The sequence below is a fragment of the Hemicordylus capensis genome, chromosome 6 (genome assembly GCF_027244095.1).
Source record: "Hemicordylus capensis ecotype Gifberg chromosome 6, rHemCap1.1.pri, whole genome shotgun sequence".
NCBI lineage: Eukaryota > Metazoa > Chordata > Lepidosauria > Squamata > Cordylidae > Hemicordylus > Hemicordylus capensis.
This window is the reverse complement of record NC_069662.1, coordinates 165,533,206-165,556,656: the sequence shown is the minus strand read 5'-3', so window position 1 is coordinate 165,556,656 and position 23,451 is coordinate 165,533,206. Positions and strand designations below refer to the sequence as shown.

At 47.4% G+C, this 23,451-nt stretch overlaps 1 protein-coding gene across 1 annotated transcript; it reads right to left on the bottom strand.

The window, feature by feature from the left end:
* Positions 1-722: 722 nt before the first annotated feature.
* C6H1orf35 (chromosome 6 C1orf35 homolog) lies at positions 723-22,276 on the bottom strand. Its single transcript, XM_053265767.1, has 9 exons — positions 22,088-22,276; positions 19,699-19,879; positions 17,661-17,811; positions 17,372-17,417; positions 15,150-15,232; positions 12,512-12,587; positions 8,319-8,398; positions 5,574-5,714; positions 723-1,745 (listed from the first exon to the last, which is right to left on the bottom strand). Exons 2-9 carry the CDS (start codon positions 19,790-19,792, stop codon positions 1,394-1,396), a joined length of 1,023 nt encoding a protein of 340 aa, XP_053121742.1. The 5' UTR covers positions 19,793-19,879; positions 22,088-22,276; the 3' UTR covers positions 723-1,393.
* Positions 22,277-23,451: the final 1,175 nt, after the last annotated feature.

Sequence of the window (23,451 nt, the reverse complement as noted above, 5' to 3'; positions counted from 1 at the left end):
CTATTGCTATTGCTATTCGCAGGTTCTCCATTCACAGATGCGCAGATCTGTGGTCAGATCATAGAGACCCAGTTTATTAAAAGTTTGCAGGGTGAAAACAGGGCTATTTTCACCTATCTGTGGTTCCTGAGTGGCCAGAAATGACTTCTGATGTCATTTCCTGCCACCATTGAGACTCTTATCTGCAAAAAAAAAAAAAAAAAAAATGAATAAAACCCAAAACAAAAAAAACCAAACAAAAATCAGAGAATTTAGGAGTTTGGGGGGCATGGCCAGAGAGCAAAGTGCCATGCTTATTTCTGCTCCCTCCACCCTTTTTTCTTGTGATTTTCAGCACACCTCAGTGTGCTTAGGAACCCCACCCACCCAAAAAATCCCCATAGGGTTATGGTCTCTTTACTGACGGTTTCGTTATCTGCTGAAATAGGTGGGAACGGAAGCCCCATGAAATAAAGAGAGCCTAAAAAACAGTATCTGCTAAAAAAACCAGAACATATTATCTTGTCAATCTTACTGAAAGCGAGACTGAAAGTGTTGCACAAATGTCTGATCTGGTCCAGACATTTATCATCTCTATTTAAAAAGGGAAACATTAAAATCTATATATTTGAATGCCTGAAAAAAAGAGAGCTTTGTTGTAACTCAAAAGCTTGTTCCCAGCCTTTTGAACACCTGTTGATTCAACACTGGTTATCACCTCATTGTATTCCTGAATACAGAAATGTATTGGTGGTGGTTTTAATTAATATTCATATTGGTTAATGCAATATAAACTTGGTAAGCAATAACAGAAAGAACATAAATAAGTGGATGCATTTCTGGTTTTTAAGGGGTAAATGTAGCTATCATGACTCTGATCGAGTGATCGATCGATCCTCTCTCACTCACACACCATATGGCACTAAGGGATACATATTACATATTTAAAGTCAATGAGGGTGGTTTTTTTCTGCCATGCTCCTCCCTGACATTAGAGCAAACTGGCAGAGGCAGATAAAAGCTGTATTCTGTCCCCCTCCTGCACAACCCCCCACCCCACAAAACCCTAAACCCCTCTCCCAAACACAGAGGCCATTCACATAATCAAAAACTGTGTCTGGGAACTGTGTGCGCTCCCAATTTTCGGTTGTGTGGAAGCCAGGTGAGAGGAAAACCTGGGCTGCAGTGATGGTGTGGATGCCAGGTAGGAGGAAAAGCTACCCAGGTTCTCCTCCGACCTTGCTTCCACACAACCGAAAACTGGGAGTACACAGAGCTCCCAAACCAAGGTAGAACACAGTTCCTGATTGTGTGAATGACCCCATAGAAATGTGCATCAGCCAAGAAACAGATCCAAGGAACCACCAAGAGAGGGTCTGTTTTGAAGAAAGGCTTCCTCAGTTCCAAGGCTGGTTCAGTCATCCGAGTCTGTGTCGTGCCTCTTCTTGGTCCTGTGGGCTGCAGGGGACCGGCTTCTTCTCCTTCTCTGGCCCCCCGCGCCCTTGCCTCTGGGAGACGGGGACCGGCTGCGGCTACTACCACTGCGCCGGCCCCTCCTTCGGGGCTTGGGAGAAGAGGTTTTGGCCGCTGGCCGGCCAGAGTGGGTCCTTTCCTTGAGGCTGCTGGAAGAGGCCGGACTGTGGCACCGCCTGCTGGGGGCTTTCTGTCCCTCTCGGGGTGGTGATGAGAGGCTGTCACGATGGCTGGCTCCAGGCCGCTGGGAGGAGGAGGAAGGGCGCTCGGGAGGGGAGAGGGGTCTCCTTTTCCTGCAAGCACAGAGGAAGCAGGTCAGGTCAGGTCATCGGACAAGGAAGACAGGAGAGCACAGAAGAGGTCCAGGGCACTACAAGGCCACTGCAGGCACTGTTCTCAAAGGCTACCGCCATGGCATCCGAGAAGCTCCCTGAGTCCAGCAGCCTGCACTAAGACAGAACAGGCTGTTGCTGTTCTGTGCTCACAGCCAGCCAGGGTGCAGTAGTTGGAGCTAGGACTGGGGAGGCTCAATTTCAAAACTTCGTTCAGCTGGGCAACTGAGCCACCCACTTCTCTCTCGGCCTGGCCTACCTCACAGGGTTGTTGTGGGGATAAACAGAAACGTGCACTACACCGCTCTGGGCACCTCGGAGAAAGAGCAGGATAGAGACATTTAAAAAAAAAAAAAACCAACCACCTATATACTGTTAAAGACTAACCAATGGCTGTGTTCATTCTGCTATGAAATGTTTAAAACAATATCGGCTTCTTCACCCCGAATGGGCTAGAAAACACTGCAGCCAGCTAAAAGGAGCTGACATTCTCAGGGCCAAACTAGCCATTACAACAAAACAAAACAAAACCCATCAGAAGTAAATAGCATGGCGGGAGGTTCTGGGGTGGGGCGGAAGGGGTGGCTTTTGAGCAGGGGTTAAAGGGCGAAAGCTCTCTCCTTGCATGCCACAGTCCTTATCAGAGTCAGTTCTTAGGGAAGAACTGGAGCTCAGTGGCAAGAGCTGCTGCTTGGTGCACAGAAGGTCCCCGGCTCAATCCCCGGCCTCTCCAGGAAGGGCTCCAGCCTGAGGTCGTGGAGGGCCGCTGCCAGTCAGGGTAGACCAGAGGTGTCAAATTGTTGGCCTACAACTCCCATCATGACTAGCCAACAAGAGCTGGAGGGCCGCCGTTTGACACCCCTGGAGTAGATGGACCAGTGGTCTGACTTGGTATCAGGCAGCTTCCGGAGTTCTCCTCCTCCAACCCGGCGGCTTTTTAGGAAAGATGAGGTGCTAACAGATGTAGGCAAACTCCTTTGGCCCTCAGGATGTGCAAGTTTGCAACCAGGAGAGCTGCTCTACGGAGAGGGGAGCTGGTCTTGTGGTAACAAACATGACTTGTCCCCTTAGCTAAGTAGGGTCTGCCCTGGTTACAAATGAATGGGAGACAACGTGTGAGCAGTTAAACGTGTTGAACAGTTAAGATATTCCCCTTAGGAGATGGAGCCGCTCTGGGAAGAGCAGAAGGTCCCAAGTTCCCTCCCTGGCAGCATCTCCAAGATAGGGCTGAGAGAGAGACTCCTGCCTGCAACCTTGGAGAAGCCACTGCCAGTTTGTGTAGACAATACTGAGCTGGATGGACCAATGGTCTGACTCAGGATATGGCAGCTTCCTATGTTCCTATGATGCCTGACCACCCTTTGCTTGGAAGTTTCCAAAGCCAAGAAATTCCGTAACCTTTGCAGACACGCTATTCCACCACTGAACTTGTTCTCTGTGGAGACTGAGCCCCAACAATAGGAGATGTGGCATTTTCTACAAGTAGGGATGTGCCCAAAGCACGGTTCAAGCGCTTTTAGGGAAATTAAAAAGGGGACTTTGAGAAAAAGGAAAGCAGGTGCTTACTTGCTTTCCGCCAACCATGCAAAAGGATGACCACACAACACTATGCAGACCACACAAATGGCACCCGCGCATGCGTGGACGCCATATGTGTGCTGACAGTGCAGGGGGCTTTTGGGACCAGTGCTGCCCCAGCAGGAAGCTAGAAGGGTTGGTGGAGAGCAGGTAAGGACCTGTTCTCCTTTTTCTTAAAGTCCCCTTTTTAATTTCCCTAAAAATGCTTGACGCGCGCTTCAGGCACACCCCTATCTACAAGCATTTCCTCCATCCTAGAAGGAAGGAACTCCACATAGACACAGCTGGCCTCTGAGTATCATCCCCTGTGTGTTCCTCCAAGTTGGATCCAGAAATTCTACTACTACTACTACTATGAATATTTATATACTGCTCTTCAACCAAAGTTCTCAAAGTGGTTTACACAGAAAAATAAATACATAAATAAGATGGTCCCCTGTCCCCAAAGGGCTCACAATCTAAAAAGAAACATAAGGCAGATACCAGCAACAGCCACTGGAGGGATGCTGTGCTGGGGTTGGATAGGGCCAGTTGCTCTCCCTCTGCTAAATAGAAGAGAATCGCCACTTTTAAAAGGTGTCTCCTTGCCCAGTTAGCAGGGGCACAGTCAAAACCTATGGAAGATCTGTGGGCTGCTCACAGCACACTCCTGTGCTGAACATTTGAAAATGCACCTAAAGAACCCAACACACCTTCATCTCCAGTAATTTCAGGCCTCTGCAATGTATTACAGTACAGAAGTTATGTTTAAAAAAAATAAATCCAGGGATAGTCTTTTTTTGTGGGGTTTTTTTGGTTACTCTGAATGTAATGAAGCTCTTCAATGGGCTTGCAAATCTTCCAACGGATGGTGGTTCATTGCACCCCGCTCCCCACCGCAGAACACATGAACTTAGGAGAATCAGGTTCACTATATGGCAGCTGCAACATCAAACAGATGGCTTGCCTGGCTGAACGGGCCACCATGGATAAGACTCTCCCATCACCTCCGCACCCGATGCTTTTCAATCAGCTCAGCTCGGCTGCCAGCAGAACATAATTTTAACTGAGCAAACCGACACAGCCACCGTAGAGACTGACAACACATTCCCACTGGGCTCTGGGGGAGTCTGGGACTCCTCTGGGATTCCCAGAGTCCTCTGCAGGACTCTGGGTCAGGTGCTTTGCAAGCAGAGGTTTGCTCCCTGGCATCTCCAGCAAGGCCTAGGAAAAGAGCTGTCTCTGTCTCAAACTCTGGAAAGCAGACAATACTAAACTAGATGGACCCAGGGTTTGACTCCGTAGAAGGCAGCTTCCTACATTTCCAATGGCAGAGAGCCTGCTTTGCACGCAGAAGCTCTTGGGCTGAATCTCTGCCACCTCCAGGCAGGGCTGGGAAAAGACCTCTCTCCGAAGCCCTGGAGAACGGCTGCCCATCAGGGTAGACCAGGGGATCCTAGATCTGGGGCCCCAGGTGTTGCTGGATTGGCCACTGAGGCTGGGGAAGATGGGAGTTGTGATCCAACCACATCTGGGGACCCAAGGTTGGTAACTGCTGGTGTAGACAGCCCTGAGCAGGATAGACCAATGGTCTGACATGGTATAGGGCAGCTCCCTAGTTCAACCTTGGAGCATGTGCAGAGTGCACTTTCCTCCCAACTAAGCAACAGCCCACTGCCCCAATTAAGGGACAGGCCACAAGCTTGGTGGAGACACTTGTCTAATCCTACACCCATGGCATTAAGAGTGGGCAGGTACACCACAACCACCACCACACCCCACCACACTCATACCCATGGGTGCTGCAGGTGGCTGGATGCCTGCATGTGAAGAGACCTGAACTGCATAATCTCCCCCTTTTATTTTTATTTTTGGGTGGTGGTGGAGGAGAGATCCTGTAATCTGAGCCTCTGCTCAAAAGAGGCACTCCTATGGAGCAGGTCCCATACACGCTCTGCCACAGAGGAACAGGTCATCCAGCCTATGGAAGCATCTCGACCGGGCATCCGATGGAGAAATTCTGCCCCGTTTCCAGTGTGGCAGCATTAGTGAGGAGGGAAGCACATTCTACACAGGCTTGGAGATCCTCTCCACGGGTAGCCGATACGGAAGAGAATGACAGACATCCTTAGACGGAATAAACACCTCAACCAGGCAACAAAGCGGAGCTTCCAGGCGGGTACCACAAAACGTAAGCGCCATTAAGATCCACAGATGTGGTCCCAGCAGTACCTTTCTCTGTCATCCGGAGAAGATGAGGTGGAAGAGGAGGCAGTTCTCTTCTTCGGGTGCTTCTCTTTCTCCTTTTTCTTTTCCTTCTTGTGCTTTTTCTTCTTCTTCTCCTTCTTTTTGGATTTCTTGCTGACCTCTGGCCTGTGTGGGGAAAGAGAAATAGGCAGTCTCTTACCCTCGCCTCTCTGGAGGCCCACTCAAGACACAGCTGGAGTACCTTCTTCCTTCCCCAAGAAGACTCAAGCCCCAGTACAAATCTGCAGAGAAGTTTAGGGTCCAGTCCTCATGAGTCTGTGCCAACTCCAGAATGCCTGTGTGGAACTGATCCCATGTCAACAGCTCCTTGTCTATGGGAAGCTAATGTGCCAGGGAGAGGCCTTCAAAGCTGACCTCCTCCTCAGGCATCCATGTAAATTTCATGGGGGTGCTTTCAAAGAAACAGGTAGAAATGAAACTCTGGTAAAGCGAGGCCTGCATACCTGCCTGAATGTCCCTACTGGCCCCCAAAGCCTAAACACACATCAACAGGCTTTTTAGTGGCCGCAAGATACAAATATCCCAAGTGTTTCTCCATAACATCATGGACTAGAAACTTTATATTTCTAGACAGAGTTCAAAGGGCATGAAAGGAACCCCTCAACCGCACTACTCTGCCTGCAAGGAAGGATCTCTTATATCCAAAAGCATCCTCAACAGTCAGATAAACTTTTTATGTAGACAAGCTCAGAGTCAAAGTCTTCAACTAAGACTTAAATGACTTAAAACAGAGGTGCATATGCAGGTAACCTCCAGGCTTGACTACTATGCACTCTACATGGGGATGCCTTTGTAAGTTGTCCGGAAGCTACAATGGGTACAGAATACAGCAGCCAGAACAGTATATGGGGCAACCCGAAGGGGCTAAAACACATCGATTGTAAAAGAACTGCACTGGCTGCTGCTATGTTTCCGAACGAAATACAAAGCACTGGTTATTACCTATAAAGCCTTTAATGGCTTGGGCCCTGGGTACTTAAGAGAGCGCTTTCTTTGTCATGAACCCTGTCGCCTACTACTACGATCTTCTGGAGAGGCCCAGTTATGGCTGCCACCAGCTCGTCTGGTGGCGTCTCAGGACTGGGCCTTCTCTGTGGCTGCCCCAGGGCTCTGGAATAGGCTCCCTCTTGAAATAAGAACATCTCTCTCTCTGTTTGCTTTTAGGAAGAACCTCAAGACGCACCTGTTTTCTCAGGCTTTTAAATGAAATTAATTGTAAACAGTTTAATTTATTTTTACTGTATTTAGTGAAATTTTAACTGCTTTTACTCTGTTCTCTATTGTGTTAAATTTTGTGCACCGCCTAGAGATGTACATATCAGGCGGTATAAAAATATGGCAATAATAATCGTCTGATTCCTCCACTTGCAGGCTGATGTGGTCTAGTCTAGGAAAGAGGTCTCCAACTGTGGGTCCCCAGATGATGTTGGACTGCAACTCCCATCACCCCCTGCCACAATGGCCAGAGGCCACTGTAAAGGGAGTTGATATGTCTAATATCATCTGGGGACACAACAGTGGAAGACTCTGGTCTAGGATCCGTTTTACAAGCTGATCTGTATAGACTAGTACTCCATAACCACCTTAAGGCAGGCAGACATTCACTGTCTAGGTCCTCTTACAAGTACTATATTAACCTGAATCCAAGACAAAGTTTTCCCCATTTCTTTCCTATCAAATATAGGGGGTTCATCTTGAATTCAAATCCTCTTTCTTTTGGATAAATACAGGTATAATCCTGCTATTCTGCTAAATACGGTAAAGTGTGCCGTCGAGTCGGTGTTGACTCCTGGTGATCACAGAGCCCTGCAGTTGTCTGGTAGAGTACAGGAGGGGTTTACCATTGCCTCCTCCTGCGCAGTATGAGATGATGCCTCATCTTTCCTCTATCGCTGCTGCCTGATATAGATGTTTCCCATAGTCTGGGAAACATTGATGGCTACTACGGTAGTTGGAAGGCTGTAGGCCACCTCCAGCCTCGGGGGCGGGGTGCCTCTGGGTACAAGTTGCAGGGGAGTAACAGCAGGAGAGAGGGCATGCCCTCAACTCTTGCCTGTGGCTTCCAGCGGCATCTGGTGGGCCACTGTGCGAAATGGGATGCTGGACTAGATGGGCCTTCTTGGGCCTGACCCAGCAGGGCTGTTCTTATGTTCTTACCAGCGGGGATTCGAACCAGCAACCTCTGGCTTGCTAATCAAGTCATTTCCCCTCTGCACCATTAGGTGGCTATATGGTAAATACGGTAGGAAGTCCTGATTCATGTAACTTGGTTCCCTCCCTTGCCTGCCGTATACCTTAAACCAGGGCTGGGCAAACTTGGCCCTCCAGATATTGTTGAACTACAACTCCCATCACCCCCAGGAGCACTATATTAGGGCTGGGGGTGATGGGGGTCGTAGTTCAATACCACCTGGAGGGCCAGGTTTGCCCAGCCCTGCCTTAAACCCATCCCTCCTCCTAGACTTGGTGAGCACCGTCACCTCCCTTTCCCCAAAGCTAAACATAAGCAGTCCCTTTAGGCTCCTCCCTTTTGTCATCTGTTCTGCTTTCCAGCCCCTTCTCGGCCTCTGCTCTTTCCGGTTCCCGGTACCCAGCAATGAAGACGGCCCTTCTTCTTGGCCCCGAGAGTCAAGAGCCAGAGAGGCACTGCGGGTGTGTGTGTGTGTGTGTGTGTGTGTGTGTGTGTGTGTGTGTGTGTGTGTGTCTTACGGCATTGCTTCCGCTTCCATTTCCTTGTCCGGTTGTCTTTTAGCAGCTGAAACCTCTGGACTGTTTGCCACTCGATGATGCTAGGGATTCAGAGGCAAGATTAAAACCACACACCAAGGAACCATACTGTGTTTTTTCTCTTGAGAGATTGCCTTTATTTGTTTGGGGGGATTTTCACTGTTTCAAGACCGCTTTTACTTTTCTTGCGTTGCCCAACTCTTTACACTGCCTAGAGATGCCTATATCAGGCGATACAGAAATGTGATGAATAAAATAAAAGACTAGACCCAAGTCCTTCCGAGATTTGGGGTTCTTCTCCACACATTCAATGAACCCACATGGGGCTGGGAGGGGCGTGTCACAGCCTCATGCCAATAGGCCTGCCCCCACGCCACACGTTCATGAGCACATTTGCAAGGTGCCTGCAGGCGCATCTCAAATGCACACCGGGGGCCCACAGCCCCTGCAAAGGCAGGGCCGCCTGTGCATTGAAAGACAGCAGACGAGCAAGGCAACACACATGTGGGCAAAGCCTGCCCTTGCCTGACCGCCCGCCTTCCCACTATGCCCTAGCCAGGGCTGCTCAACTTCGGCCCTCTTGCAGAGGTTGGCCTACAATTCCCATAATCCCTGGCCATTGGCCACTGTGGCTGGGGATTATGGGAGTTGTAGTCCAAAACCAGCTGTGGGGCCTAGGTTGAGCAGGCCTGCCCTAGACAGATGCTAGTTTGGAAAGTAGAAGGAGGGAGTTAATAGAAAGCTGCCATACACTGAGTCAGACCCTTGGTCCCTCTAGCTCAGTATTGTCTACACAGACTGGCAGCAGCTTCTCCAAGACTGCAGACAGTGGCGTCGATCTCAGCCCGCTCGGGAGATGCCAAAGAGCAAACCTGGAAACTTCTGCATGCAAATGCTCTTCCCAGACCAGCCCCATCCCCAAAGGGGAATATCTAACAGTGCTCACACATGTAGTCTCCCATCCAAATGCAAACCAGGGTGGGCCCCACTTAGCCAAGGGGACAATTCATGCTTGCTGCCACAAGCTCTCCTGGTCTGAACTGGTCCTGCTCAGTGGCATATTCCCAACCACAGAGCCTCCTGCCTGGCTCACAAAAGCAGCCAAATCAAGTGGTCAAGCTTTTTCTGGATTTCCCCGAGTTGCAGACACTTTCGATATTCCTCAATACATAAAAACTTACAAGACCAGTATGTCCAGGAGAAAGGCTCACTCCCGGGTTCTCCTAGGCATGCTCCTTTTCAACACATAGCGACGTTAGTTTGTTCCACAGGGCAGAATTCAAGCGTGCAACCCCCACCCCACAACCCAAATTGATACAGTCCAGGAAAGAACCTTACTACCCGATTCTGCTGTATAAACTGACTCCAAGAGGAGTTTCAGAACTCAGGCTGGAGAGACTTTTGACTGGGTTCCGTGGACTCACTCAGCACTGGACCCCAGCTTGGTCCAGAGAAGGCAAATGGGACAGTTCCACAGCTGAAATTTGAGGGGGTGCAGGTGGGGAGACAGATGGCGCAGAGTCTGACGCTGAGCAACGCCTGGATGGCAGAGAGCTGAGAAAAAACATTTAAGCCACTCGGAGGTCCAAAGAGAGGAGCGCAGGGTACAAATATGATCAAGAAAAAAGTTGAGAGGAGCTGAGTGGCTGTAGCTACGGGACACTCAACAGACCAGGATGAGATCCTGCTTCTGCATGTCTGAAAAGGCCACCCTTTGCCTTCAAAGCAGAACTGGGAGCCAAGGCTTTGAAGCTTGGCTCAGAGTCAAAACGAAAGCCTTAAGCAGACATTACACCGTATGTGTGTGTTCATACACAGGCACATGCTTTTCTATGAATGACTGTACGTGCATTTCTGTTCAGAATGAAAATGGGTCCAGGTCCCTCAAATGCATGGTGCAGAGTGAAGTGTTCTGCTGTATGTGCGTTCAGCATAACGTGAATAATTGCACATGTATATGGATCTGTATGTCTATTGAACAAAATGTGTGAATAGTTATCTAGGGGCAAACACAGTTTGTTGGACGTCACAGCAAGCCAACCAGGTTCTACCGCCAACCAGGAGGCAGGGGCGGGATTTGGGAGTGTGTGAGAGGAGAAAGGAGGGCATGTGGAAAGTGGCGGTACAGCCCTCCCTCCTGACAACTAACAGTCCAAATTGGGCCTTTAAGTCCCATTGAGGAAATTTCAGCCCTTCATCCTGGGTTATTAGCAAACCACCAGCCTAGCCAAGTACATTCTCCCAACAGGCACAGCAGCATTGGGAGATGGGAGGGAGGAGAGTTGGTCTTGTTCTGGCAAGCACGAATTGTCCCCTTTGCTAAGCAGGGTGCACCCTGGTTTGCATTTGAGTGGAAGACTGCATGGTAGCACTGTAAGATATTTCCCTGGAGGGTGGGGGCGCTCTAGGAAGAGCATTTGCATGCTTGCAGGGAGAGGGTTCCAAGTTCTCTCCCTGGCATCTCCAGATGGGACTGAGAGAGACTCCTACCTGCAACCTTGGAGTAGCTGCTGCCAGACTGGGCAGACGCCCAATACTGAGCTAGATGGACCAATGTTCTGACTCAGTATATGGCAGTTTTCTCTGTTCATTTTGTGCTACACGTGTCTGTTTTCATGGTGCAAGTTTTTGGATTATTTCAGTTCTCATACATTGCACTGGTCATTCTTTCCCCACCCCACCAGAAGAGCAAAATTAATACTTGTTATAAAAACACAACACTAATAAACATGAAGAAAGGGAAGGTGTTCCATGGCCAACATTCGGGCTTCCACTGTGCCAACACAACAGCATTTTCCATTGTGTAGGAGTGTGTGCAACTTTCAGCGATCCTGCCTTCCCTCTGCACCTCCTGAAAATATGTCCCCAAATATTGGTTGACCCTCAGGGACATATTTTTGGGTGGCACAGGGCACTACAGAGGGAATCACCAGAAATGGTGGCTGGGACAGGGTGGGGAGAAAGTTCCCCCCCTTTTTTTTTTCCCTGTGGAAAATTTTCCATTTCTATAATTTCTACTTGGCTACTTGGAAAGCTTTAGATACACTGCAGAGGAAATTAATATAGTGCAGGTGCTTTTTCCAAGCAATATGCCAAATCAGAACACAATCTATTTAAGACATCAGGACAATTTGTATAATAGGGGTTTTTTTTAATTTAAAAAAAAGTAATGCAACAAGAGGGAAATTTGCATGGGGAAATTTTCCAATTCAAAATTCACCAGAAAACCCACATCTTTGGGAATCGCTAAAAATAGTGCCCCTCCTGTGCAACAAAACACACACAGTTGTCTGCCATGACATTCGTCTAGATCAGGGCCGCTCAATTTAGGACCCCCAGCTGTTTTTGAACTACGTCCCATAATCCCCAGTCACAGTGGCCAATAGCCAGCGACTATGGGAATTGTAGGCCAACATCTGCAGGAGGGCTGAAGTTGAGCAGCTCTGGTCTAGATGCTGGCCAGTGACATCTTCTTCACTATGAGCCTCACTGCCCATCAGGATCATCGCGAGGTCGGTCTGCAATTGCCACCAGTTTGTCTGGTGGCTACTCAGGGATGAGCCTTCTCTGTGGGACCCTGAGGCTCTAGAATGTGCTCCCTGTCAAAATAAGAACCTCCCCATCTCTGACAGCTTTTAAAAAGTCTTTAAAGATGCATTTATTCACCCAAGCCTTTTAACTAGAACTGCGGTTTTAAATTGTTTTAATGTTTTAATTTTTGTTTTAATTTGTTTTATGTTGATGTAAATGACCCAGAGACATAGGTTTGGGGTAGTATACAAATATAATAAACAAACAAATGCCCCTGAGGTGTCTCATTTCCATGACCTGAGATAATCAACTTGTGGAATTATCTGCCACGAGATGTGGTGACAGCCAACAATCTGGATAGCTTTAAGAGGGGGTTGGATAACTTTATGGAGGAGAGGCCTATCAACGGCTACTAGTCAGAGGGAGACCTACAGCCTCAGAGGCAGGATGCCTCTGAGTACCAGTTGCAGGGGAGTAACAGCAGGAGAGAGGGCATGCCCTCAACTCCAGCCTGTGGGCTTCTCAGAGGCATCTGGTGGGCCACCGTGCGAAACAGGATGCTGGACTAGATGGGCCTTGGGCCTGATCCAGCAGGGTTGTTCTTATGTTCTTATGAGATGGGATGAGGAAGGGATAGAACTTACCGTAAAGACTGAAAGGCCCAGTTTGGCAGCCTCTTTGTCTTCTTTGGAAAACATCACCCTGCTCCCACCACCACTTCTGAAAAAAAGAGTTAGAGCAGGGGTGGTCAAACATGGCCCTCCAGCTGCTGAACTACAACTCCTTGTGGCTGGGATGATGGGTGTTGTAGTCCAACAACAGCCGGAGGCACAAGTTTGACCACCCCTGAGTTAGAGAGGAAGCAGAGGCGATCAGCAAACAGGTCTCTGTGCTTTGGCGGGGAAATGGAATCTAAACCAGACCAAGCCAATGAGAAGAATTTTAAATCTAAGCAAAAATGGGGGGAAACGGAGGGGGATATAATCCTGTTTAGAGGAACCAAAGTAAGGGTCCAATGGCTGCAACCTTGGGGAACAGTGCCAACTACCCACAGAGCCTCACCTCGCTCCTTTGCAATGCCAGTTCAAAATAAATCAGAAAGTATCCATGACTTGATTGTGGAAGAGGGGGCTGATCTGGTATGCATTACAGAGACTTGGTTGGGAGATCCTAGTGGGCCAGTTTGGTCCCAGCTTCTCCCCACGGGATACTCTGTTGTGGAGCAGATGACAGGACATGGGCGGGGAGGTGGAGTGGCTGTAGTCTATAAGAACATCTGCCTTTCCAGGATCCTTGTCGGAGCACCTGCCTATGTTGTGTGTGTGTGTGTGTGTGTGTGTGTGTGTGTGTGTGTGTGTGTGTGTGTGTACTTGAGCCTTGGGACCAGGGATAGATTGGGACTTCTGTTGGTGCACTGATCACCCCGCTGCCCAACAGAATTCCTAACTGAGCTGTCCGATTTGGTTGTGGAGTTGGCATTGGAGACACCCAGGCAGGCTTATGGTGGTGGATGACTTCAAAGTCCACTTTGTCAGGTGCAGCTCGGGTGTTTATAGCAGCCATGAAAATTATGGGCCTTTCCCAAGCTGTCTCAGAACCGACACATGATGTGGGTCACACTCGATTTGGTTTTTTGCTCTTACCAGGGAGGTGTTCATGGGTGGGGGCTCCTACAATTTCCCCATTGTCATGGACAGACCACCACCTGGTGAAGGTTCAACTTGCTGCTGCTAGTCACCTCTGCAGGGGTGAAGGGCCTATTATGATGGTCCACCCAAGGAGACTATTGGATCCAACAGGATTCCAAGAAACCTTTTAAAGTTGGCTTTGCCGGTAACTCTGTTGATGCCCTGGTGGAAAAATGGAGTCCTGAGTTTACCCGTGCAGTAGACATGATTGCTCCTGAGCGTCTTCTCTGGCCTGCTTCTAAGTTAGCTCCATGGCATATGGAAGAACTGCAGGAGCAGAAGCGGTGAGGTAGACGACTAGAGCGCAAGTGGAGGAGGACTCAACTCCGACAGAAGCACATGGTGCACATGCTGGTTACCTCCAGGCTTGACTACTGCAATACAATCTATGTGGGGCTGCCTTTGTACGTTGCCCAGAATGCTGCTGCCAGGTTGGTTTCCGGGTTGTCCCAAAGAAACCATATCACTCCTGTTTTCAAATAACTACACTGGCTAACAATAAGTGTCTGGAGAAAATACAAAGTGCTGGTTATTACCTAGAAAGCCTTTAGCAACTTGGGCCCAAGGTATTTAAGAGAATGTCTTCTTCATTATGAACCCTGCTGCTTATTAAGATCATCATGGGAGGTTTGTCTGAGGGTGCCACCAGCTTGTTTGGTGGCGACTCAAAGGCAAACCTTCTCTGTAGTTGCCCCAGGGCTGTGGAAAGCACTTCCTGATGAAATTAGAGCTGGTCCACCCCTGATGGCTTTTAGGAAACAACCGAAGACACATTTCTTTAGCCAAGCTTTTTAATTGAAGTTCTAGTTTAATTTTATTGATTGTTTTAACTTTAAATTTTAAGAGTGTTTTAACTGTGTTAATCTTTTCAGTTTGTTTCATTATTGTAACTGCCTAGAGACTTTGGTAGTGGGCCGTATATATGTCAAATAAATGAATAAATAATAAATCAGACACACCTAGAGCACCAAAATTTCTTGCAAACAAAAAAATAACGTGCACAACAAAGTATCCACGGATCTCTTCGGTACAGATGTGCATGAATCGGCATTTGGACAGTTCAGTGGCAGGGCAGGGGGGGAGAGGTTACCTTTAAGGAGCAGGGAGGGTGCCCATCCCTCCCCCCCTGTGTGTTTCCCCCACTGGCGCTGTCGTCAAAACCACTGGCACGGGGCTGCTGCATAACCCCCCACAGCTGCCCAACTGTCCGAACGGTGGACCTCCAAATTGGTTCGGCAGTCTGTAAAAGGACCACTGAACCAGTTCATGCACATCCCTACCCCTCGGCACCCACCGGACAATACAAGTTAATTATCACTCATAGGCACAAGTAGAGAGAAGCATGGACAGGGGTTACAATAGACTAAGGCTGCTGATGAACTACAACTCCCATCATCTGGGAAATCGAGGCTGCCTACCTCTGGAGCAGACAGCGTTAGCCACCTGTCTCCTGAGGCAATTAAGACAAAACACAAATAAAAGGATGGGTGAGTGTCCAGCACCTCCCTAAGTAACTTCCTGTGTCTCCACAGGAAGTCCCACCTCCCACTTTAAGAGGAGCATTAGAAGTTACTTGGAGAGCTACACGATGTACCTCGAACTCCCCAAACCCAGCACTCGGTCCACGTTCTTCTCGTCATGTTCTGCTCCATCGCGTTTGCAGACCTCGGCAAGATCCTTGCAAAGAATTGCAGACAGAAATTGGAGACTTAAGTGCCTGGGATTGTGAAGGACCCTAAAGTTACTGCATCACTCCATATAATCCTCAAAATGACATGGAAGGAGTAGTGTTATGTATAACCTATCACAGACCGATACAGAAGCCAGTGACTGAAAGAGACTAGATTGTGGGTGAGATTTGGACACATCTAATAGAGCCCAGCTAATCTCCTATAGAAAGGGACTATCAGGGAGACACAAGGACACCCCTCACTCCAGCTCTTAACTGGCCAGAACTGGCAGAGATCCAAAGCTGGTGTTTAATGTCAGGAGTTACACTACCTTGGAAGAGAAAGGGAAATGACTGATCATCCCTTCCAGTGGTTTACATACCCCACAAACACAAATGCACACATTGCCCAACTGTCGTTACATGAGAGTAAACCCTTTATTTTCAAAGGTGTAGCATAACTCCTGTGTAACATCAGTTGTGCAATTTTGTGTTTGTGCTATTTGCGTGCTTGCATGCACACAACTTCACTGGCCTGACATACTCTACTTCATTGGGCTGACATGTACTTATTAACTTGGCGTACTTTATCTGTTATTAAGTAGCTATGTCTTAATTAGGACAGCCACCTGACCGACTGACTTAAATTTTCATTAATCGCATCCATTGTAAATGAGTAAACACAATAGTTCTGAAGAAGAGGAAGAAGAACAGTTTGCTTTTTTACGATATGTGCACATAGTTAAATCAGGCACCATCTTCAAAGAGGGAATCCCCTTCTCATACAGAGGAGATAACTCTTCTAAGAAGACGCCTTCTTGCAGTTTTTGTACATACCGTGTTTCCCCGAAAATAAGACAGTGTCTCATATTAATTTTAGCCCCCCAAAATGCACTAGGGCAATTAGCGGTACATCAGAAATTACTACTAGGTCTTACTTTCGGGGTAGGTCTTACTTTCGGGGAAACAGGGTACTTGCATTAAATATAGATACATTTCTTAGAAAAAGAAGTCTGCTGCAGAAGGCAGACAAATCAATTTAAAGCCTTTGCCTCTATCAAATCTAACAGATTAATTGGCTAAACCTGGTAGAGGTTGGAGCCACAAGCCTCAATCACTGCAATTGGTAGGGAAATCAAAGCTCTAAGTACGGATTAAAATATGCCCCTGGATTAACCGATGGAGCTGAGACAGATAAGGCAGAGGTCCTGCATCCTGATCCAAACATGATTTTTAAAAAATTAAGAGAAGGATATTTCCCAGTTTGTATCTAAAGGTAGCAGCTATTTCAAGGTAAACACTGTGGCCGTGATCTAGGCAAAGTTATACATATTTAAATTCTATTGAAACAAACAGTGCTGAAGTTTATAAATGACAAAATCGTCCCAGCAGTTTCAACAAGATGCATGCGTGACTGGCTTTTGCTGGATCAGGGCCTATGATTTTGCTTCTAGCAATCAAAACCACAGGCTTAGCGGATGGTGTACAGTGGTAATCTATGTCCCAGGGGATTTTTTTAAAAAATCATGGCCTTTTAAAATTTAGGTAAGACCTTGAACCTGTTCATCGTCTGAAGCCATTTTAGCTACAGTATGCTGACATCATAAGGAATATAAATTCTGTTCCCAGTTCCCAAATGGATGAAGAGGAAATATCAAACTTCCCTTCCAAAAAGCATTCAAATAACTTTTGTTTATCAAATTGTAAATATTATCTCAACACATGAGAAAAAGATGACAATCCTTGACCATCCCCCAAAAGGGACAGGAATATGCTCATATATTTATATATGTGTAGGACTACGCTCATGTATTTAAATGCAACCCATCAATCAATTGCACAGTTTAAAGTCAGATTATTTCAATGGAAAGTACAGCCCTCCTTTGAAGAGAGAAGCTCCCACCGTGAGCTTTGATGGGCGACAACAGGGCTTCTCAAACTTGGGCCCCAGATGTTGTTGGACTACAGTTTCCACCATCCCCAGCCACAATGACCAAAGGCCAACAACATCTGGGGACCCAGGATTGTGGCCACTGCGGTTGGAGATGATAGGAGCTGTTGTCCAACAACATCTTGGGACTTCGGTTTGAAAACTCCTGGACTACAGAATTAAATAAACACAAATCAGAAAATGGAAAACAATATACCTCTTTGCTGAGTCCTGTCGGCTGCTTCTTCACATTCTTGTAACCCCTATAAAGAAACAGCAGCAGAGGAGAGTAATGTCTGGCAGAGGTCTGCTTCACCAGCTATGGATTGGAGGATTCCTCTCCCACCCACCCACCTTTAGTCAAGAACATTTCTCAGCCTCAGTGCTTGGGGCTCTTGGGCTTGCTACCCAATTACGTTGAAGAACGGCCCTCGGCCCAGTTGCTCACACAGACATGCCATCCCTACACGGATACCAACCATAGCCAGAAGGTTGGTCTAACTTACAAGGCTGCCATCATTGCTTCCTGTTCAGCCCGCCGGACAGCAGCCAGCTCGTCCTCCCGGGAGAGAGGTGCGTCTCCTTTCTTCTGCTTGGCATACCACGTGAGATCTTTGCCCTTCTGCCAACGGCCTACTGGTGCCATCAAAGAGTTCCCTGCGTGTGGAAGGTAAAAGGAAAAACCACCCATAAGAGCAGAAGCAGGAAGTGTGGATGCCAAGGAACGACAAGCAAGATAAGAGGACTCCGTGACAGACTACATGCTTTGCACTGAGAAAGCCCCACAATAGGAGGAGAGCTAGTCTTCCAGTAGCATGAATTATCCCCTTTGCTAAGTGAATGTGAAAGAGGTATATTCATAAGAACAGCCCTGGTAGATCAGGCCCAAGGCCCATCTAGTCCAGCATCCTGTTTCACACACTGGCTCAACAGATGCCTTTGGGGAGGCCACAGGCAGAAGGTATGTGCCTGCCCTCTCTCTCCTGCAACTGGTATTGAGAGGTATCTTGCTTCTGAGGCTGGAGGGAGGAGAGCTGGTCTTGTGGTAGCAAGCATGACTTGTCCCCATAGCTAAGCAGGGTCTGCCCTGGTTGCATCTGAATGGGAGACTTGATGTGTGAGCACTGCAAGATATTCCCCTCAGGGGATGAAGCCGCTCTGGGAAGAGCAGAAGGTTTCAAGTTCCCTCCCTGGCAGCATCTCCAAGAGAGGGCTGAGAGAGAGTCCTGCCTGCAACCTTGGAGAAGCCGCTGCCAGTCTGTGAAGACAATACTGAGCTAGATAGACCAATGGTCTGACTCAGTATATGGCAGTTTCCTATGTTCCTAGGTAGCCAATAGCCACCAGACTAGTAGATGCTTTGATAGACTTGTCCTCTGTGAATTTATCTAAGACCTTCTTAAAGCCACCCAGGCTGATGGCTGTTGGCCATTCAGAAATTCAAAGCATTCCATGGTCATCTGGAAGGAATCAGGGCTTTCCAGTGGGCATTCCCTGTCATTCACTTTAGTACATTCCCTAGAGCATCTGCTTTGCCTGCAGAAGGTTCCGACTTCCATCCCTAGAAGCATCTCCAGATAGGACAAGATTTTTTATTGAACCAACAAACTACCCAAGCATACAGTATGTTGCCAAAGCACAATTATATTACAAAGTGGTTGTTTGTACATCCTATATCTACAAAGATTTACGCACAAGGATTTGGAAACCCACAAGGTTATGAAGTATATGCAGGTAGTACTGTAACTCGGGGATGGGGGATTACAAGGCACATCAGGTAATCAGCATCTCCAGATAGGGCTAAGAGAGACTCCTGCCTGCAACCTTGGAGACGCTGCTGCCAGTCTGTGCAGACAATGCTGAGCTAGATGAACAAAGGGTCTGATTCCGTATAAGGCAGCTTCCTGTGTTCCTGTCTCCAGTTAAAAGACCCTGCCAATAGGACTGGAAATGAGCCTTTCCTGGAGACCTGGGGGAATCACCACCATAGGAACATAGGAAACTGCCATATACTGAGTCAGACCATTGGTCTATCTAGCTCAGTATTGTCTTCACAGACTGGCAGCGGCTTTTCCAAGGTTGCAGGCAGGAGTCTCTCTCAGCCCTATCTTGGAGAAGCCAGAGAGGGAACTTGAAACCTTCTGCTCTTCCCAGAGCGGCTCCATCCCCTGAGGGGTATATCTTTCAGTGCTCACACTTCTAGTCTCCCATTCATATGCAACCAGGGCAGACTCTGCTTAGCTATGGGGACAAGTCATGCTTGCTACCAGACCAGTTGCTTGCTACTGCACCAGTTGGAGCAGACAATATTATTACCTGCATATTGTAGAGCAAGGGAGTGCTGAGGCAGAGAGAGAGACTACATTGTCCTAAGGCCACCTGGTGAATTCATGGCGGGGTGGAATTTGAACCAGAGACTCATCGGCTTACACTTAGCGAGGGTCAACGCAAGGAACGTTTAGGCAAGGAACATGCAGAGCTTCAAGCACACTGCAGAAGTTAAGGAACATTAACCAGTCAAAATGAGAAGAGGAATCTCCGTACCCAGGTAGTTCTCCCTTTGCTTATCCGTCTTCACATCTTCCCAGTTGAACTGGTCCTGCCCGCCCCGCACACCACCTCGGGAGGAACCAAACATCCCGGAGAAAAGAGAGCACTCTGAATGTTCAAAGATGAAACCCAGTGGTCAAAGGAAGTTCAGACTCCAAGCTTCAGACATGTGGATCTAGAAAAACAAAAACAAACAATCAGGGCAAATGCCATCTATACATCGGTTACAATTCTAAGATGTGTTTGGACTATTTTTCTCATTAGGAACATAGGGAGCTGCCTTATGCCATGTCAGACCCTTGGTCCATCCAACTTAGTATTGTCTACACCAGGGACTCTCAATGTTGGGTCTCCAGATGTTATTGGACTTGGGGCTGGGGATTATGGGAGTTGAAGTCCAATACCATCTGGGGACCCAATGTTGAGAATCCCTGGTCTACACTGACTGGCAGTGTTTCAGGCAGAAGTCTCTCCCAGTTCTCCCTAGAGAAGCTGCCAGGGATTTGTTAGAAATTTGTGTTACCTTTAGGAAACATTCACTATCCTTTACCAGGACATGGCCATTGTCCTCATCAGCAGGGCAGTGAATTGATAGATAGGCCTCGCAGAACTACTTGTCTTGTTGACCCACAGAAAAACATCTGGACACAAATATTCAATTAACAATAGAGAAGTACTTCATTATGCTTACCACCGGTCAAGACAAATACAATCCTTTCAGCTAGCTGAGTGACCAGGCCTTGAAGAATTAGCTTCCTCTGAAGAACTGGCCACACCTCACAATCTTGCTCAAGGATTCTTATATCCTGTTTCCCACAATGAAACCTTTAGAACATGTTACCCTTGACCGTTACTTGTTTATAGGAATATTAATCGACTAGAACTCTTATATACGGTCAACTTAAGTGGCGCAACGGGAAAATAATGCTTGACTAACAAGCAGAAGGTTGCCGGTTCGAATCCCCCATGGTACTATATCAGGCAGCAGTGATATAGGAAGTTGCTGAAAGGCATCGTCTCATACTGCGCGGGAGGAGGCAATGGTAAACCCCTCCTGTATTCTACCAAAGAAAACCAAAGGGCGCTGTGGGAGCCAGGACTCGAAATCGACTTGAGGGCCCTTATTCCTTAACCTTTCCCTTATTCTTTGACTTTTCATATCACCTGATATGTATATGTCAATTGTGGGTTTTCAGATTCTGTACCTGAATAAAGAACATCTGTTAATGTAGATGAATATCACTTTTGTGGTGGGCTATATACTTCCTTAACACACCTAGTTTGATACTATTGATGGAACAACTGAAAGTTGAGAGTTGATCTAGAAGTTATAAACTTAGACCTTCCGTTATATGATGAGCTTGATCAGAACCATGGAACTTCAACTGCTGTGCAAAATGAAACATACAGATGTAGAAAAAAGGACTCTGACCTTTTTCAGAGAGTTGAAACTATAGCTCAGAGGTTATGCTGCTCTTTTAAAATTCAACAGCCATGCTCAAGCCAAGCCAATCTCTCACCTATATGTGCTATAATTACTGGTCTATTGAGCCTAATAATATATTTGATTGATAGTACATTTTTATCTTCAATCCTCTTCCTAATTACCCCTAGCAAGGAATTTGTCATTTCTACAGCTGCTGCACACTGAATCGACACTTTCAATGAGCTGTCCACTATGACTCCAAGATTTCTCTCCTGGTCAGTCACTGACAGTTCAGACCCCATCAGTGTATATGTGAAGTTGGGTTTTTCTGCCCCAATATGCATCGCTTTACACTTGCTTACACTGAACCGCATTCGCTGTTTTGTCACCCACTCACCCAGTTTGGAGAAGTCCTTTTGGAGCTCCTCACAATTTGCTTTGGTTTTCACTACCCTAAATAGATTAGTCTCATCTGCAAATGTGGCCACTTCAGTGGTTACCCTAATTTCTAGATCATTTATGGACAAGTTAAAGAGCACGGGTCCCAGTACTGACCCCTGCTGGGGGTGGGGGGCGGACCCCACTTCTTACTTCCCTCCATTGTGAAAAACAGTCCACTTATTCCTATACCCTAGTTGCATATGAACGGGAAGCTTGATGTGTGAGCACCATAAGAGATTCCCCTAAGGGGATGAAGCCACTCTGGGAAGAGCAGAAGGTTCCCAGTTCCCTCCCTGGCAGCATCTCCAAGATAGGGCTGAGAGAGATTCCTGCCTGCAACTTTGGAGAAGCCGCTGCCAGTCTGTGTAGACAAGACTGAGCCCGATGGACCAAGGGTCTGACTCAGTATATGGCAGCTTCCTATGTTGGCAAAGTGCCTGCCAGGCTGCCCTGCGCTTGCCAGCAGTATCACCAAGGGAGGCCCCTGGATGCCTAGCCCCGCACGCCTCCTTGTACCTTCTTCTGCATCCAGCGGCTAGATGCAGATGCATCTAGATGCGGCGGCGGGCGTCCAGCAGCAGCAGCGCTTCCCCGCCACCAGACCAGAGTGGCAAAGCAGGCGCCCAGCAAAGAAGAAGACCCCGCCACTGCCAGATTCACGTGCAAGCTGCAACACCTAACTTCCGGCAGCAACTTCCGCAGGCCTGGGGAGATACCATTGCATTACATGCCGGGAGGGAGGGCAGACTGAACCAAGTATCCGAGAAAAAGGGTTGCAAACCCCCGCCCCGGCGGGGGCGCCTGGTTTTTTTAAAAAAAAGTTGCATGAGGCATGCAAAAATTCAAGAGATGTACATTTTCCTCTATTATAGGTTTTTAAAAAAACAAAAACAAAAAACAAAACCCTGTATATTTACAGAAATTCCACAGATGTACTTTTTTCAGCTTCATCTGCTGGATTTCTGTCTGCCATGGAGGCCTTAAAGGCACAGGATCCCGACGAATGGGAACACACACAAGTTAACATGTGCACATTTATTTTGATCACAGCCTTTGGCTGCCTATATGCCAAATAGGATTTTAAGAATATTGTTCATCTTCTGCCAGAGTTGCTCATTAGACTTAATAAATAAATAAATAAATAAAAAGAGGCTCTGTGCCCGTGACAGCGGCATGACAAGCAGTAATCCGCTCGGCACAGCTTCCCCAGTATTGCCCATCCAAACACAGGCTGGGGAAGCTATACCTATTGAATTTTCGCCCCATGTAATTCTTAAAAAGCAGAACGCTTGAGTTTTGGAAGCACTCTTGCATTCCTCTTCTCCTGCTAATTCAGGCCTGCTTTACACAGAGATACTCAACATGTGGCTCACTTCAGCTCACAGGTGGGGGACTCATTACTGGATGCTTTTCCTTGCACCCCAGGAAATAAAAAGCAAAAGCCCCATATATCGGCTTTTAAAAGGTTTAAAATAACCTTTAATTTGAACCTAATGATGATTGTGGTTTTTAATGAACTTTTTTGTTTAATTTAGTTAATTTTATTACTTTTATTATCTTGCATCTGTCTTATTGTTGTGAGCAGCCCCGAGCACTAGTGCACTGGTGGGGTGGGGTATAAATATTTTAAATAAATAAAATAAATGCATACATATAGACCTGTAGACTTGTCAAGGGAAAGGCTGGTTTAAAACCCCTTTCTCCTTGATATCCTAGTTCCTTACCTGCACCAAACAATTTGCATGGAAGAGCAGCGTGTAGCAATTCAGGAACATAGGAAGTTGCCTTATATACAGAGTCAAACAATGGTTTTCTCTAGCTCAAAACAGACTACAGTGACCTGGTGCTCAAACTTGGCTGTTCAGATGCTGTTGGACAAC